Source organism: Bos indicus, chromosome 15, assembly GCF_029378745.1.
Source record: "Bos indicus isolate NIAB-ARS_2022 breed Sahiwal x Tharparkar chromosome 15, NIAB-ARS_B.indTharparkar_mat_pri_1.0, whole genome shotgun sequence".
NCBI lineage: Eukaryota > Metazoa > Chordata > Mammalia > Artiodactyla > Bovidae > Bos > Bos indicus.
In genome coordinates this window covers 17,427,602-17,446,770 of record NC_091774.1, presented here as the reverse complement: position 1 = coordinate 17,446,770, position 19,169 = coordinate 17,427,602, and the positions used below count along the sequence as shown (strand labels likewise).

The 19,169-nt window shown below is 40.9% G+C and overlaps 1 protein-coding gene across 2 annotated transcripts in view; it reads left to right on the top strand.

The window, feature by feature from the left end:
• The first annotated feature begins 14,098 nt into the window (after positions 1–14,098).
• The window catches only part of ALKBH8 (alkB homolog 8, tRNA methyltransferase), a 131,207-nt gene continuing 126,136 nt past the window's right edge, over positions 14,099–19,169 (top strand). For both annotated transcript variants that reach the window (XM_070803360.1, XM_019975604.2), the window contains exon 1: positions 14,099–14,134. In XM_070803360.1, coding sequence (XP_070659461.1) covers positions 14,121–14,134 — 14 coding nt within the window. In that variant the 5' untranslated portion in view covers positions 14,099–14,120. The remainder of the gene's footprint in view (positions 14,135–19,169) is intronic.

The window sequence follows — 19,169 nt, the reverse complement described above, 5'->3', positions numbered from 1 at the left end:
TTATAGCTTCAACCACCATCTCTGTGATAGACTTTTCTAGAAGAACTAAAGACAATTCCAGATCATCTTGAGACCAAGCCATACTTTATAAAATGGCACAACCAAGAATGCATGGCATTGTACTAGAAGTGAACTCTTTACTGTAATGTGTTCCCATTTGGTGATTAAGCCTGATAACCTCTCCCTACCCGTCTCTTTAACATACAGGTAAAACAATTCATTTGCCTTCTCTTATCTGACTCATTTTAACACCATGGTTTCAGCCCTCCATCACTGTATTTACTTCAACAACTAATGTAAAGGAAGGAGGTGCTTGTGATTTACAGCATTCATTTTTAGCTACTCTCATAGAAACCTTCAGTACAACCAAGAAACTGAACTACCCTTAAATAAACAATCATTCTCCATTGCCAAAATAACATCCTAGTCTTGATTTCAGTCCTCCCAGGCAGTCTGTTCATATGCTCCCCACCACTGCTCTAGTAATTGTCAGAACCAGGTGCCCCGTTTAGATTTTTGGCAGTGACCACTGTGTCAACGTCTTTTGTTCCCAGTCAGATTTGCTTTGTCTCTGTTCTATTACTTGAGTCTTAAATCCTTGTAATCTTTCTGTTTATTATAGTTCTTTGTCTTTGGTCAAATTATAGTTGATTTTTCTTGGTTTAAACGAAGCTGGCTTCTGAGAAACCTTTTGCTACCATGGCTTGATAACAGTTGTTCACTACTCCTAATTTGATTTTAGTACTTAGATTTCTATTTGTTCTTTAAATGGGAGAATATCTGGGATCACTTCAGTGAAGTGGAACTTCCTAAAGGCCTCCATGTCAGCCAGAAGACTTTGGTGATTATGGAACTTTTGAGGCAAGTTCCTGACTTCCAAATACTATTGGTATCTCTTTTGTTTCTGCAAGTTCCTGCTTCCACTATTGCTATCTCCTGATCAAAAGTGCCTGCTATATTAAAGGAATATGGCTATGAGCTTAGTATAGTTCCTTAGGTTCTAGATTCCATTTCTTTAACAATTTGTCACTAACTCCTTTTGTTTCCTGAACTCTCATCCAAGGCTTGTTTAATTACCTTACCCACCTCAACATCCTTGGGTCAGATTAGAACCAATTAACATTATTCTGGGCTTCCCAGGTGGCTCAGTGGTAAAGAATCTACCTGCCAATGCAGGAAACGTGGGTTAGATCCTTCAGTCAGGAAGATCCCATGGAGAAGCGAATGGCAACCCACTTCAGTATTCTTGCCTGGGAAATCCCATGGACAGAGGATCCTGGTGGGCTACAGTCCATGAGGTCACAAAGAGTCAGACAAAACTTAGCCACAACAACATGAAGCCACTGTCATGATACTATTTATAGTCATTGGACTATAAATTGGAAGAGCATTCAAAACTATGGAGGAATTTGTAATAGAAGCATAAGAAATCTGTCAGAGACTCATAAACCCCAAGCAATTATTTTCACAGGCATGGAAAACATTTTAACTTGAGATCATGGTCTACCTTTATTATTGCCTCAATAATTCAGTTTCACTAAGTTTCTTGTTTCATATGATTTTTCAAAGTTATTCCTATTATGTTTAGATTTCATGAAGAGTTCCATAATCAATGCTAATTATTAATTTCTCATTCTGAGAATGTCAACAGGTTTCTTAGAGATGTTGGAAAGATCTAGTTAAATTCTAGGTCTAGTTAACTTTCTACTAACCAACATGGTCCCTGAAGCTATGATTTCAAATTGGTTGAGAAAATGGTGACAGCCAATCATTTATGACACAAACTGAAACAACAAAAGAAAACAAGACAATTAATGCTGCTTGTCTTTTTTGGAAATTAATAATAAAGCATCTAAGCTTTCAAATAAGATTCTGGGTTCAGTTCAGTTCATTTGCTCAGTCGTGTCTGACTCTTTGCAACCCCATGGACTGCAGCACTCCAGGCCTCCCTGTCCATCACCAACTCCTGGAGTTCACTCAAACTCACGTCCATTGATTTGGTGATGCCATCCAGCCATCTCATCCTCTGTTGTCCCCTTCTCCTCCTGCCCCCAATCTCTCCCAGCATCAGAGTATTTTCCAATGAGTCAATTCTTTGCATGAGATGGCCAAAGTACTGGAGTTTCAGCTTTAGCATCATTCTTTCTAAAGAACACCCAGGACTGATCTCCTTTAGAATGGACTGGTTGGATCTCCTTGCAGTCCAAGGGACTCTTAAGAATCTTCTCCAACACCACAGTTCAAAAGCATCAGTTCTTCAGCACTCAGCTTTCTTCACAGTCCAACTTTCACATCCATACATGACCACTGGAAAAACCATAGCCTTGACCAGACGGACCTTTGTTGGCAAAGTAATGTCTCTGCTTTTAATACTCTGTCTAGTTTGGTCATAACTTTCCTTCCAAGGAGTAAGCGTCTTTTAATTTCATGGCTGCAATCACCATCTGCAGTGATTTTGGAGTCCAGAAAAATAAAGTCAGCCACTGTTTCCCCATCTATTTGCCATGAAGTGATGGGACTGGATGCCATGATCTTAGTTTTCTGAATGTTGAGCTTTAAGCCAACTTTTTCTCTCTCCTCTTTCACTTTCATCAAGAGGCTTTGTAGTTCCTCTTCACTTTCTGCCATAAGGGTGGTGTCATCTGCATATCTGAGGTTATTGATATTTCTCCCAACAATCTTGTTTCCAGCTTGTGAGACTCTGGGTACACTATATTTATTGAAGGTTTAAAGTTATACTGTGTAAATTATTTCTGCATGTGTTTGCTTAAGAAATGCAACATTTAAATAAAACATTTTTTCATTTATCATGTCTATATTTGAATCATAGCTTTGGATAGACTTTAAAATATCAGACATTTTCTCTGCAATGGTGTTCCTGAGCATAAAGATTGCAATTAGAAAAGAGGCAGAGCTTTGGGCTGGAGTCCTTCTTCTACTATTAATTATGTGATCTAGGAGAAGTTGCTTAACTTCGCTGAGCCTCAGATTCCATATTTGTCAAATTGAGGACATAAAATTTATTCCCAGGGTTGTGTTTTCTAGGATTAAATAATAAAGTATGTTAAGTATAATATTTGCTGCTGCTGCTGCTGCTAAGTTGCTTCAGTTGTGTCCGACTCTGTGCGACCCCATACACGGCAGTCCACAAGGCTCCCCCGTCCCTGGGATTCTCCAAGCAAGAACACTAAACTGGGTTGCCATTTCCTTCTCCAATGCATGAAAGTGAAGTCGCTCAGTCGTGTCCTTTAGCGACCCCATGGACTGCAGCCTACCAGGCTCCTCTGTCCATGGGATTTTCCAGGCAAGAGTACCAGAGTGGGGAGCCATTGCCTTCTCCTAAGTATAGTATTTAATACCTCACAAAAATGTAGCTGTAGATAGATATGTTTTAACTTATAAAACTGTGCCCTTTTATTCATATAAGAGCACAGACATGAATGTAAATCAGTCTTAAAAACTATTTCCTACTTAAATAGTTTATACAGTTTGTCTTTTAAGTTGCTTTATCTGTAAAATGAGATATGGAAATGTCAATAATTAGAATTATTTTAAGATAATTTTATGGTGTGTCATTGATCCTGTTCATAATGCCCATTGTCTTACTGTTCACACTGTTCTTTGAACCCAGGGTAGGAAAAGCTTGAGCTAAGAGGCTGGAAGAAGACTTGAGGCACTGTAGGAACAGCAGCACATTTATTCTCTCTTGGCTGGCATGGCAGCCATAATACAGCCTCTCTCTGGGCTGATGCAGCAGCTGTAACAGCAGCCATACAAAACCATAACATAACCATAATGTAGCCGTACCATAACCTCATATAACATAACCATGACGCTCCTCCAATGTAGCCTCCATGCAGCAGCCCCCAGGGCTTTTCAGTTGAAGCTTATGTATGCTTTCCAAACAAAAGTAGCCTGTGGCCAAGAGAGTACCTCATGATGGGCAAGCACTATGCTATAAGTGATCTCAGCTGTTACATAAGCATGCAGAGTTACTGTTTACAGAACATGGGGTGAGAGGGCATGAGAGCGTGGGGTGAGAGAACCTGACTGGTGCCATCTTGTTAATTTCCCCACATATGGGTTCTTTAATAATTTGATAATCTGAGCACTGTATCGTCTGTATCTTCTTGGTCCCTTGAACCTTATAAAATTACATTTCATCTGAAATAAAAATTCAAAATACATTAGAAACTTGACAGTTTGTTACTCTGGAACAGATTTTTAAGAGCTCTATGTTGATAATTTTCTTCAATGGTTAGAAGCAAGACTGCTTGTTAAGCAAGAAGATGGTTGGGTGCTGGCCCCAGAGATTTTGAAACAGACACTATAATTCACTGGGGTTCAGAGAAACTACTAAAACATATATTGATTTTAGCTGATTTATTATATCTAACGGGGTATGGACCTCGGTGTTTTTGCAAGTATTGCAGTGATTCTGATGCAACTAGTCTGAGGACCATCCTTTGAGACATAAGCTCAAGTGCAGGCCTCTGATGTGCAGTGTGCACAGCTTAGGTTATCTGGGAAAATGTGTTGGAATTCTACCTATCAAGTTAATCTCTACTCACATTTAGTATACCGGGGGTTTCATTATATCTGCATGTCTGATTGTCACATGTCACAGATTTTAAGAAGTGCTCTAAAAGAAGACATTAGAGTGGGAGTTCGCAGGCAGGGAGGCTGCCTCTGGCCCCTCCCTGCTTTGCTTTAAGCAAGACATGATTCTTGTGCCTGGCAGGCAGGGAAAGCCTTTTGGGATATTATGTATTTTTAGTGGAGAAAATATAACACAGTGCTGAATTTTGTCTTAGAGGAACCAATGAGGTTAGTTCTCATGGTTTATTGGGAGCACCAGAAGTGAGGTGGGCAAGGCAGTGTAGATTTTCCAGCATGTAGACAAGTTTTTCAATTCTCTGAGGTTTTTTTAAAATAAATACCAGATGAGCATACAATTATGTGTGAGATACTGACTATTATCATTAGCATTATTATATAACATGTTTGGACTCCTCTATGCTAGGCATTGCTGTATTAATAAATGCTTTAAAATATTACACGATTTAATCCTCAGTACACATCTGTAGTGGAGAAGGCAATGGCATCCCACTCCAGTACTCTTGCCTGGAGAATCCCATGGATGGAGGAGCCTAGTGGGCTGCAGTCTATGGGGTCGCTAAGAGTTGAAGACGACTGAGCTACTTCACTTTCTCTTTTCATTTTCATGCATTGGATAAGGAAATGGCAACTCACTCCAGTGTTCTTGCCTGGAGAATCCCAGGGATGGGGGAGCCTGGTGGGCTGCCGTCTCTGGGGTCGCACAGAGTCAGACACGACTGAAGTGACTTAGCAGCAGTTGCACACATTTGTAGATTGGTGTGAATGTAAGTAGCTGACATGAGGAGAATGAAGTGGAAGCAGATAAAATAACTTATGATTCCATGGTAAATGCTTATATAACCCCCAAACTATTTCTGCAAAATGGACAAGTGAGTTAGAAAACTGTAAATTCTCTGCAGTGAAGATGAAGATCATAATCTAAGCACAAATAACCAACAGAAAGTGGCAAAATGGATGCTCCTAATAAGAGGTCTCAGTCATCATGTAAGTAAAAGTTAAGGTCACCTAATCAGCTCTAGCAAGTCTCCCCAAAGTAGAACTGATTATAAAGATTATATGAAATATGGATTTATACCCAGGATAGTTAATGATGAAATTGCCCTCTCTGGGCAAGTATCTTTGTATTTTGGGGTCTTTGAGAGATTAATGATAGTATGAAGCCATTAAAGCAGGTAGACATTTTAAAATGAATTGTTTATATATTTTTAAGAGAAATTTTTTCTTGTAAAGACAAACATTACAGAAATTGTTTTATCATAACTTAAAAAAATCATAAATCCTACTCCTTTGGCCACTCTAAAGATTTTCCTGCACCCTGAATTATCTCTCTCTCTCTCTTTTTTTTACAACTTATTTTTGGCTGTGCTGGGTCTTTGTTGCTGCACTGGCTTTTCTCTAGCTGTGGTGAGTGGGCACTGCTCTCTAGTCACAGGTTTCAGTCTTCTCAGTGTGGTGACTTCTCTTTTTGCAGAGCACGGGTTCTAGGACATGAGGGCTTCAGTAGTTGAGGCATGTGGGCAAACTGTTGTGACTCCTGGGCTCTAGAGCACAGACTCACTAGTTGTGACCCATGGACTTAGTTGCTACACAGCACGTGGGATCTTCTTGAATCTGTGTCTCCTGCATTGGCAGGCAGATTCTTTGCCACTGAACCACTAGGAAAACCCTATATCTGTTATGTTTTTACTCTCTTCTACTTGAAAAATATGTTGCAGAAAAATATTCTGGAAGTAAGCAATTTTTCAGCATCAAGAATTAACCATTTTGTGGGGAAGGGGTGGTGGTGGGAGTTGGTCAATACTTTATAGCTAACATATTTTGCAATGGACCAAAACACAATCCTCCAAGCAGAATCTTATGTTTTGTATTACATATTAAAGACTGGCCCCTTTTCTTTTTTTATTACTTTTGCCTCTGTTACTGCATGGCAATACTTTCATCATATGACTTATAAAACTGCAAACTTTTCATTGAATTTTCATCACTATAGCAATGAATAATGCATTCAGTCCTCAAAATGTCACAATGAACATCAAGTGGTTTTAAATAATACGTTCTTGATGGAGTTTCAAGAAGCCAGCAATCCAAGGATGCAGCAGAGAAGGTGAAGTTTGGAAAGTAAATTTCGTATAAATTTGTCAGTTATCCAGGATTGATGAAATAAGTGGAGAGGAAAGACTGAGAAATAAAAATGTTTTTTAAAAATCAAAAATAGGAAAAAGAAAAAAGCAAAATGAACACACTTGTCACTAAGGACAGAGGGGGAAATACAGGAAGTAGAAAAAAACAGATGGTATGCAGTGGGGGGTAGATGGAGGAGGGGAAATTAGCAATCTCATAAGTGAAGTATAGGAATTGAATTTTTTTGAACTTCTTTTTTTGACTTGGCTGGGTCTTTGTTTCTGTGTGCAGATTTTCTCTAGTTGCAGTTCAGTTCAGTTCAGTCGCGTCCAACTCTTTGCGACCCCATGAACTGCAGCATGCCAGGCCTCCCTGTCCATCACCAACTCCTGGAGTCCACCCAAACCCATGTCTATTGAGTCAGTGATGCCATCCAATCATCTCATCCTCTGTCGTTCCCTTCTCCTCCTGCCCTCAATCCTTCCTAGCACCAGGGTCCTTTCAAATGAGTCAGCTCTTTGCATCAGATGGCCAAAGTATTGGAGTTTCAGCTTCAGCATCAGTCCTTCCAATGGACACCCAGGACTGATCTCCTTTAGGATGGACTGGTTGGATCTCCTTGCAGTCCAAGGGACTCTCAAGAGTCTCCTCCAACACCACAGTTCAAAAGCATCAATTCTTTGGCGCTCAGCTTTCTTTATAGTCCAACTCTCGCATCCATACATGACCACTGGAAAAACCATAGACTTGACTAGATGGACCTTGTTGGCAAAGTAATGTCTCTGCTTTTCAATATGCTGTCTAGGTTGGTCATAACTTTCCCTCCAAGGAGTAAGCATCTTTTAATTTCATGGCTGCAATCACCATCTGTAGTGATTTTGGAGCCCCCAAAAATAAAGTCAGTCACTATTTCCACTGTTTCCCCATCTATTTGCCATGAAGTGATGGGACTGGATGCCATGATCTTCGTTTTCTGAATGTTGAGCTTTAAGCGAACTTGTTCACTCTCCTTACACTTTCATCAAGAGGCTCTTTAGTTCTTCTTCACTTTCTGCCTTAAGGGTGGTGTCATCTGCATATCAGAGGTTATAGATATTTCTCCTGGCAATCTTGATTCCAGCTTGTGCTTCCTCCAGCCCAGCGTTTCTCATGATGTACTCTGCATATAAGTTAAATAAGCAGGCTGACAATATACTAGCTGCAGTAAGTGAGGGCTACTCTCTAGTTGCTGTGTGGAGGTTTCTCATTTAGTGGCTTTTCTTGTTAGTTGCCACGTGGCATGTGGGATCAAACCTATTTCCCAGGTGTTGGCAGGCATATTCTTAACCACTGGACCACCAGGGAAGTCCTAGGAATTGAATTTGAAGCTGTAGTGAAATCATATTTTGGAACCATAATAAATATTAACAATTTTCAAGGCTTTGGGAACATTTTCAGTGTTTTCTGAGTGAGGAATCTTGAATGAAATATAATAACTATTAGAATGCTACGTTTGAATATTTATTAGTTGATGAGAGTACTCTTCTTTCTAGCATCCTTTTCTCTTAGGTTTTGAGATAGACCATATTATGATAATACAGCCAAATGAAATTTTGAACCCCCAATGGAGCATGCTGTTAACTGTCTATCCAACAGATGTTCTCTTATTTTTTTCTTGCTATGCTATGCTAAGTCACTTCAGTTGTTTCCGACTCTGTGCGACCCCGTAGACGGCAGCCCACCAGGCTCCCCCGTTCCTGGGATTCTCCAGGCAAGAACACTGGAGTGGGTTGCCATTTCCCTCTCCAATGCATGAAAGTGAAAAGTGAAAGTGAAGTCGCTCAGTCGTGTCCGACTCCCAGCGACCCCATGGACTGCAGCCCAACATACTCCTCTGTCCATGGGATTTTCCAAGCAAGAGTACTGGAGTGGGGTGCCATTTTCTTGCTAATAGACTCCTAATTTTATTTTTCTCCAGATATAGTATCCAGGCCTCTTAATCTCAGGGAGTATGGGCCTCATACCAGCCCCTCAGAATTAATCATCACTAGCTTAAAGTAGTCATGGTAATTCCCCTCCCTTTAGCTAATGATTGGTCTGGAATAAGCATGTGTAATAAGAGTTTCCTATTGCTGATGTAAAAAATTATCACAAATTTGTTATTTCACTGTTACAAAGGCCAGAAGTTTGGGTTAGCTTGCTTGGTCTCTCTGCTGTGAGTTTTTTAAGGACAGAATCAAGGTGTTGACTGGCTGAGCTCTTATGAAAATGCTCTGGAAAGGGTCTGCTTCCACACTTTTCAGTTTGTTGGTAGAAACTAGTTCCTTGTGGTTGTAGGACTGAGGTCCCCATTTTCTTATTAGCTCATAGGAGCCTCTCTTCAGTCTTTGCAGATGGACCATTACATCTCAGAAAGTAGAAGTGTGTTGAATCCTTCACAGTTGAAACTTTTTTGACTTCTTCTGCTTGATCTCTTCTAGCTCCAGCTTTGGTAAATGTTTTGCTCTTAAGGAATCATGTTATATTGGGTCCCTGGATAATCTTCTTAAAGTTCTGCAAACTTTATTATATCTGCATATTCACAAGTTCCCAGGATTAGAGTGTGGATATCTCTGGGTGTCCATTATCATGCATAATATTATATGTAAGCCATATGTAGTCAAAGAAATGAGGGAGATTCCATTTCCTAGATGAAAAGATGGAGACTCGGCTTACTGTACCCAGCTAGAGATGCTAGTGTGTGGGGGAGGGTGGACAAGGTGTCTAGAGTGGCAGCAGCTACCTTGTAACCAGGGGACATCAAGAATGAAGATAAACTCAACATACTAAGGATGGTGGAGCAGGAGACTAGAAACCACCTAGATCCTCTTGATGATATTTTAGAATAGCAGAACCAGTGCCAGTGACTGCTTTTTGTCTGGATAGCTTGTCATTTGAGGAAAAATAACTATTTGTTTACAAGCAGTCATTTCAGTTTTCTGTCACTAGCAACTAAAAGCAATTCTAAATGACATGTTGCTCGTATCCCTAGTTTTTGGAACTCTGCTGTGGGACAGATCTCTACTTTACTACACTGTAAAATGTAGTAATTGACTAATCTGATTAAATTCATTTATACTATAATTTGTAATAAGGGTCTTCAGATTGTGGTGCCAATCTTAGCTTAACCTTGAGACTGTATTCAGGATTATGGAGTCCAGGAAAGAGGATCTAGGGGTCAGCAAACTACAGCCATGAGCCAAATCCTGCTGGCATAAGCCAGGCAGCTAAGAAGGGTTTTCATATTCTTGCTTTTGGCTGTGCCACATGGCATGTGGGATTCTCCCTGACCAGGGGTGGGACCTGTGCCCCTGCATTTGGAGGGTAAAGTCTTAACCACTGGACTAACAGGGAGGTCCAAAAGGTTTTCATATTCTTAAAGCATTTGTACTTGTGGCCCTCTCCCCGACCCCGCAACAACAACAGGAATATCTGACCAGAGACCATATGTGGCCACAAAGCTGAGAGTTTATTATATGGGCCTTTATGGAAAGATCATGCCAACCTCTGCACTAGTCTCACCTATCATGAAATTGAGAATGGGTTTTACTAAGGTAAGTTATTAAGTAAGCGTTTAATACCTTTGAAAAATTATTGTAAATCACTGTGTAAAGCTTTTGGCTCAGGTAAAAATGAATTCTATCTTCAAATTAGGTTTCTTTTCAGTTCAACATTTATTGAATTTCTGTTATTACAAGACTATGGAAGACACCGAAGTTATACAATGAATAAATCAGGGTCTTAATGTAGCTGGAAATCACTTCAGGGAGTAATCTCTGGGAAAAATGATCCATGCAATATTCTGAGCAAAAGATAAGGGCTTGTATAAAAAGTACTGAATAAAAAATTAAAAAAAAATTTATGGAAGGATAATTGCTTTACAATATTGTGCTGGTTTCTGCCATACATTAACATGAATCAACCACAGGTATACATATGTCCCTTCCGTCATAAACCTCCCTCCCACCTCCCATCCTATCCCACCCAGGTTGCCACAGCTCACTGAGTTGAGCTCTGTGTGTTACACAGCAGAGTCCCACTGGCTATCTGTTTTACATATGGTGAAGTATACGTTTCCATGCTATTCTCAATTCTCCCCACCTTCTGCTTCCCCACTGTGTCCACAAGTCTATTCTCTATGTCTGTATCTCCATTGCTGCCCTGCAAACAGGTTCATCCATACTATTGTTCTAGATTCCATATACATGCATTAATATACAATATTTATCTTTCTCTGACTTAGTTCACTCTATACAACAGGCTGTAGGTTCATCTACCTCACAAAGATTGGCTCAAATACATTCTTTTTACAGCTGAGTGATATTCCATTGTATATATGTACCACAACTTCTGTATCCATTCATCTGTTGAATGATATCTAGGTTGCTTCCATGTCCTAGTTATTGTAAAAAAAATGCTGAATGAACAGTGGGGTGCATGCATTTCTTTCAATTATGGTTTTTTCAGGGTATATGCCCAGTAATGTAATTGTTGGGTGATATGGTAGTTCTATAATTAGTTTTTTAAGGAATCTCCATACTGTTCTCCATAGTGGTTGTATCAGTTTACGTTTCCACCAGCAGTGCAAGGGGGTTCCCTTTTCTCCACACCCTCTCCAACATTTATTGTTTGTAGATTTTTAAATGATGTCCATTATGACTGTGTGTCACCTCATTGTGGTTTTGATTTGCATTTCTCTAATGATGAGTGATATTGAACATCTTTTCCTCTAATAGTTTTATAATTTTTGGCCCTACATTTAAAATCTTGACTCCATTTTGAATTTATTTTCGTGTATGGTGTTAGACAGCATTCTAGTTTCATTCTGTTACATGTAGCTGTCCAGTTTTCCCAGTACCACTTTTTGGATTGGCTGTCTTTGAATGAAAATTTTTTTCTGTATTGGGTTTCTGTGACAGTCCAGTGGTTAGGACTTGGCACTTTCACTGCAGGGGCCTGGGGTTTGATCCCTGGTTGGGAAACTAAGATCCCTCATGCCATGAGGAGTGGCCAAAAAAAAAAAAAATATATATATATATATATATATATATATGTATCTACTTTTTTTTAAGGAGGAATGGATGGACAACAAGTGGTTGGAAATTTGGGTCTATAACTCAGGATCAGGAGGGTAGAAAAGGAATGAACAACCACTAATAGCTACTTTCTATTTGATAGTCAAATTGTTACATCAATCCCCATTGATTGAAATGGCAAATGTTATTTTGCAATTTCTACTTCAGGTCACACGCTCCAGTGTTCATATTGTTTTTACTAAATCAAACTGCCTCCTAAAGGGAAGAAAGGATTGAAGATAAAAATTAGGAGAAGATTCACAAATCTGTTGAAGAGGCAGACAGGGAGATTGTAGATAAAAGGGTCAAACACAAAACACGAAGGATTGCCTGCATTTAATCATGGAAAGAGAGAGAAGCTAGTGAAAAACTCTGAAAACAAGTGATCAAAAAGTGTAAAGAAAACTAGGAGTTGTTTCACAGAGGCTAAGAAATTCAAGTTTTAAAAGCTCCAGTACCATCAAGCAGAGTGGATATAGAGATGAAATAAACTGAAATTGGTTAGCAGGACATAATGTCATATTTTGTCCACTAGCTAGCTAGCTAGCTCTTCGGAGAAGGCAATGGCACCCCACTCTAGTACCCTTGCCTGAAAAATCCCAAGGACGGAGGAGCCTGGTGGGCTGCAGTCCATGGGGTCGCTAGGAGTTGGACATGACTGAGCGACTTCACTTTCACTTTTCACTTTCATGCACTGGAGAAGGAAATGGCAACACACTCCAGTGTTCTTGCCTGGAGAATCCCAGGGATGGGGGAGCCTGGTGGGCTGCTGTCTCTGGGGTCGCACAGAGTCAGACACGACTGAGGCGACTTAGCAGCAGCAGCAGCTAGCTCTTTACATTTAAATTAGTTAAAAAATCAAACTTAGTTCCTTAGTTGTACTAGCTACATTTGAAATGCTCAAAAGTCAGATGTCACTAGTGGGTAGCATACCAGGCAACTCAAGCCTTTGAGTCATCACAGAAAGTCCTAGTGGTATGTGCCTTTTGCTGTTGTTATTGTTTGTCTGTTTGAACATCCAGTAGAGCAGAAGCAAGAATGCAATGTGAAAATTGAACATGTTTTCTCTTATGCCCTCTACAGTAGTTTGCAAAGTGCAATATCAGCTTGATTTGGTATCTTTAGCTTGATGTTACCTCTTCCCTTTTGCTATTCAGTTTTAGCCTCACCCTCTTTTTTACTGGACTATCGCAGTGGCTGCCTATCTGCCTTTGCATCTTGTTCTTTCCTTTTAATTTTTTCTCCATATAAATCATTCATCCACTCAACAACACTCTTATTAATGCCACTTTTCCTGGGAAGCCAACCTAAGTTTTCTTGATAGTCCACTGTGGTATGGTGCAAATGGGGGCACCACATCAGCACCATAACCCACTCCAGTGCTCCTGCCTGGAGAATCCCAGGGACGGGGGAGCCTGGTGGGCGGCCGTCTATGGGGTCGCACAGAGTCGAACACGACTGAAGCGACTTAGCAGCAGCAGCAGCACCATAAGGAAGTAATTTCTTTTCTACTCCCAAGTTTCCTTCCCTGCACTTACACAGCTCATAATCAATGCAAGCAGAATGGTTATAATACATTCACATCACACAAATAACATTACAGCAGAAACAATAGCTAATCATCATCATCTCCTGGTATCTTTTATTTCTGATCTGTTACCAAATCTTTTCCCTTTTCACTTCAGCACTGCAATAGCCTGTACCTAGTCTTCTTTTAGTCTCTCTTCCTACCTCCCACCAGAAGCTCTGGTCATATTAGTCCCTTTCAGGGATCCCCTTAGGCCTACACAACAGAATGGTGTAAAGTCTTCCATTATATAGGACAACCCATCTTTCCTGTCTTACCTCCCTCAACATTCTTCCACACATCTTTCTGTGGTATTCATCATTTCCCGGACACCTTCATACATAGTCACCTCCCTCTCTCTTGTCCTTGCAAGTCATCTTTTAGACTCCAGAGTCCCCACCCATACCCCTAATAAGACTCAGGAAGAAAGATGCACGCAGTCCAAGGAGGAGGTGGGTACTAATCAGGGCCCGAGGGACACAAACCTGTTTGACCATGTCCATTTGGGAAGCTACTCCAAGTAAGCTGCACTCACAACGCTTACTACACCCCCTCAAAAGACAACGTAATTTTCACTGGACCGGACAGGAGGCAACTCAGTAATTAAACACTCTTGGCAGAGACAGTTTTAGCTAGGTTCTGGGAGGCGAAAGGGATTCTGGGAGCGCCGTTCATCGCCCACAAGGCTCATGGGAAATGTAGTGCAGTTTTTCTCCAACATGGCGGCGCCCGGGTGAGTTGTGTGAGAATATCCGTCTCGGTTTTCTGTGTTAGAGTGGGAGAACTTGGCGAAGGAGAGAGCTCTCGTTTGCTGAGAACCGCTCCTGAGCCAAGGTGGAGATTTGTGGTACTTCTTATTGGTCGGAACGAAGGCTGCATATCTCCGCTTTCCCTTGTTGCCTTTTCCGGTGTCCTGTTTCTGCCGCATGAGCTTCGGACCTCACCAGGGAGAGGAGGGATTGTCCGTGGGCAGTAGGGTGTCTGTGCGTTGAGTGGTTCTGTTAGAGTTTGAGGTGCATGTGCTCCCGTGGTGCCTGTGTCAGTCTTTTTGGAGGGTTTGGAGACAAGCGATTGTAATCTGGGGAGTATTGGTCTGTGGTGTTAGCTTGAGTTTTTCTGATTCCTGCCAGTGCAGTGACGAGAGTGTTGCTGGTGGTCTGCTGCTGCTGCTGCTAAGTCGCTTCAGTCGTGTCCGACTCTGTGCGACCCCACAGATGGCAGCCCACCAGACTCCGCCGTCCCTGGGATTCTCCAGGCAAGAACACTGGAGTGGGTTGCCGTATCTTCCTATGCCCTTTTTTTGAGTAATCCCTGAGACTCTTGTGCTTTTCGTAGTGTGAGCCAATAGTTTTGGCTGATTTCATTTAGCAAATATTTACTGTGTACTTTCTGAATGCCAGACACTCAAATTCTGTGCCTTCAATTAGGCGACAGCCTTCTGGGTGAACGCAGCACACAACAAAGTAGTTATAATATGATGTGAAAATGCAGGGATATAGTTGCACATCATATATTAATGAAAACATTGAAGAGGGCCACCAAACTCAATTCTGAAGAAGAGGTTTAGAACGTAAGATGGCAAATTCAGTAAGTTTAGGCTTACTCAGTAAGAGTTTATCGATTGGCTACTATGTGCTAGGTCCTGCTCTAGGTGCTGGGTGTTACAGGGTGAATAATACAGACAAAAATCTCTACTATCATTTTATTGTTGTTCAGTTGCTCAGTGGTGTCTGATTTTGCGACACCGTGGACTGCAGCATTCCTGGCTACCATGCCCTTCACTTTTGTATAAGTTTTGCTCAAACTCTTATACATTGAATCGATGATGCCATCCAACCATCTCATCCTCCGTTGTCCCCTTCTCCTCTTGCCCTCAGTCTTTGCCAGCATCAGGCTCTTTTCCAACGAGTCATCTTTGTTATAGCTTTTCTTCCATTTTAGTAAGTTAAAGGAGGAAAACAGAATAAACACATTAAAGAGGGCATTAAAAAAGATAGAGTAGTTGTTCTTCAAAGAATTAAAGTGAAGTGATATGACAAGTGATGGGGTCAGTTTTTGCTAATCATTTTTTCCCCCTTTTAAAATTGATAATGCAATTTGAATAGCTACTAAATTGAAAAGTTGCAAAAGAGGAGCTTTCACTCCTTCTCATTCCTGTACCCAGTCTACCTATTTTCCCTTCCTTGAGTCAACCCATATTACTGATAATGTGTATGTCCTAGAAATTTGTATGTGTAATTTGTATATCTGTACTATATACTTTATAGCCAAGCCTCAAATTGTTTCCAATCTTTGCTATTAATTTAATTTATGTACAAGCACAGGAACATTTGTCTATACTACTTGGTTCATTATAGGCTCTTATTCAAGGAGACCATAAGACATATATTATTATTTCCACTTAGGGCAGTATCCAATAGAATGTATTGGGGTTAAACTTTCTTACAGACCAGATGCGATCTCAAAATTCTTATTATCCTATGGGGAGTGTGCTTAGGCCAGACACAGCATGGCTAATATTCTCATAAAATAGTGACCTTGCTCTTGTCACATCCCATAACAGTCCCATAACATGGCAAGGCATGTGCACACCTTTGTGCAGTAGTGGAAATTCCTTGGCCAGGGAATTGGCCTTGTTAGAAAGGGGCCCCTCCAGGTCTCAGCAGCTGGTATCAGTCTTTTCCTTGTTAAGGGGACTCAGACCTGTCTTCACATGTAGTACTATTGCCTGACTGAGGGAAGAAGGGAAAGGGGATACCAGAAATGTGATTATGAGGCTCCATCTGCTGGTGACTCTTAGTGTCAGACTTAAAACAATGTATTCAGATTCTTTTCTTTCTCATTTCTTCCACTTTGCAGTCTTTGCTCATGTAACATATTTAGAAAAAAACTCTTAGTAGATTCATCCCCATTCTTCATTGCTGACTGCAAAAATGGTGATCTTGGAATGGAATGGCAATAAGATAATTCTTTGAGGCCCCCTCAGCTTTTCTTGGTCTTTAAACCAGTCTCATCTGGCTCTTCTGGAAATTAACAGTAATTTAGTAACAGACATATGTAGTCATTTAAGAAAGTTATGAAATTATGTCAGAGATAGCACAGCCAGACATTAGTTAAAATAGTGAAAACAGATTTTATTTAGGTAATTATGGACAGTAGGGGAAAGAGCTAAGCTCTGCTCCAATTTGTTTGTAAGTGCTTAGGGTGTGTGGGGTGCTCAGTAGAGTGAAAGTGAGAGTGTTAGTCTCTCAGTCCTGTGTGATTCTTTGTGACCGCATGGGCGGTAGCCCCGCAGGCGCCTCTGTCCATGGGATTCTTTAGGCAAGAATACTGGAATGGGTTGCCATTTCTGTCTCCAGGGGATCTTCCTGATGTACCAGCTCAGTAGAGTTGGTCAGTGGAAATGCACTTAGGCCACCTGTTTGTTAGCTGGCAGTTATCAAAGTTAGGATTCCATCCTGTCACAAAGACGGTCATAGAGGCCCTGTGCTTCCTGATGATTACATTTCAAAGGGGAAATTCCCTGCCAGTTCAGTGGTTAGGACTCCATGCTTTCATTGCTAAGGGTATGGGTTTAATCCCTGGTCAGGGAAATAAGATCTCACAAGCCACATGGTGCAGCCAAAAAAAAAAAAAAAGCACACCATAACAAACCCAAAATACATTTCAAAAGAATAACACTCAGGTCCTTGAGAGAAAAACTTCTGAATTGTAAGAGATACTGATACATGTTCACAACTGTAAGCTGTTTTTAATAAGTGCCTTAAAAAAAAGGAAGGTCAGAGGCATTGTTATGAGTTGCTAGAACAAATAGCAAAATTTCCTGGCAGCATTTTAAGTTTTCTCAGTCAAACATTTAAAAAAAAATACTTATTTTTAATTGATTGATGATTGGCATATAATATTGGTTTGATTTCTGTCATGCATCAACTTGAATTCACCTTAGGTGTACATATGTTGCCTCCTTCTTGAATCTCCCTCATGTCTCCCACCCATTTCCACCCCTCTAAGTTGTTACAGAGCCTCAGTTTGAGTTCCCTGAGTCATACAGCAAATTCCCACTGGTTATCTATTTACATACGTTAGTGTATATGCATCCATGCTGCTGCTGCTGCTGCTAAGTCACTTTAGTCGTGTCCGACTCTGTGCGACCCCATAGACGGCAGCCCACCAGGCTCCCCCGTCCCTGGGATTCTCCAGGCAAGAACACTGGAGTGGGTTGCCATTTCCTTCTCCAGTGCATGAAAGTGATAAGTGAAAGTGAAGTCGCTCGTTGTGTCTGACTCTTAGTGACTCCATGGACTACAGCCTACCAGGCTCGTCCATCCATGGGATTTTCCAGGCAAGAGTACTGGAGTGGGTTCCCATTGCCTTCTCTGATGCATCCATGCTACTCTTTCCATTTATCTCACCCTCTTCCTCTTCTCCGCCACTCTTGTCCGTAAATCTGTTCTCTATGTCTGCATCTCCATCGCTGCTCTGTGAACGAGTTTGTTAGTACCATCCTTCTAGATTCCATATATATGCATTAATACAATATTTGTTTTTTTTTTTCTTTCTGATTTACTTTGTATAATAGGCTCTAGGTTCATCCACCTCATTAGAACTGACTCAAATGTGTTTCTATTTATGGCTAAGTAGTATTCCATTGTATATAGGTACTGCAGCTTCTTTATCCATTCATCTGTTGATATACCTCTAGGTTCAGGCATTCATTTTAATGAGAAGCTGGGATCATCCTAAGATATGGCTTTATGCTACTATAAACCATGGTAGAGTTTGGTCACATTTTTTAGGGCAGGGTTTGGATGGAGTTATGTGCCACGAATAGGCACTCTTATTCCTATTTTATAGGTGAAGAAACCTAAGTACAGAAAAAACTTAGTAACTCACACAGGTTCATGATAGCTAATAAAGGGTAAAGCTGAGGTTTGAACTAGAACTTCGACCTCTAAACACTGTGTTATATTGTCTGAGGAGGCTGTGGGGAAACAAAAATATTTAATTTTTGTCATTAAAGAGCTCGTAGTCCAGTGGAAGGGGACAAACAGAACAAATAGTGCAGTGTTAAAAATGTATATTCAGCTATCTCCTTCTTGTCTAATGATGACTCCAGAAACTTTCTTTCTAACCCTATTTCTTCTCCTTTGCCACTTTATATTTTCACCTGCCAGCTAGATATTGAAACTGTGTATCTCACCAGTAATTCAAACGTATGATATCCTAAATCTGACTTATCACTTCCCCTTACTGATCTGCTCTTCCTGACCGTCCTCTGACTTTGCGGTCAGAATTGGGAATGATATTACTGTAGCCTCTCTGTCACTCACTCTGTCCTGTTAGTAAAGTCAAAGTGAAAGTAATAGGCACTCAGTCCGATCTCACTCTTTGTGACTCCGTGGACTGTAGCCCACCAGGCTCCTCTGTCCGTGGAATTCTCCAGACAAGAATACTGAAATGGGTAGACATTCGCTTCTCCAGGGGATCTTCCTGACCCAGGGATTGAACCCAGGTCTCCTGCAAGATTCTTTACTGTCTGAGCCACCAGTCCGATTCTTCTCTTCCTCGTGTCTGAGTAGTCATCACCGCCTATTGAGTAGTCATCACAGCCTAAAAAAACTTATCTTTTGCCCTCTCTCCCTGTTTGCCTTTTCCTTCTTTCTACAGCCTTTACCCTGGATGAGACACAGCATTTCTACTTCTTAAACTGGATTATTGCAAGTCCTCTTGCCTCTCATTTCCCTATTGTGCTGTCCAGCTCGCCTATT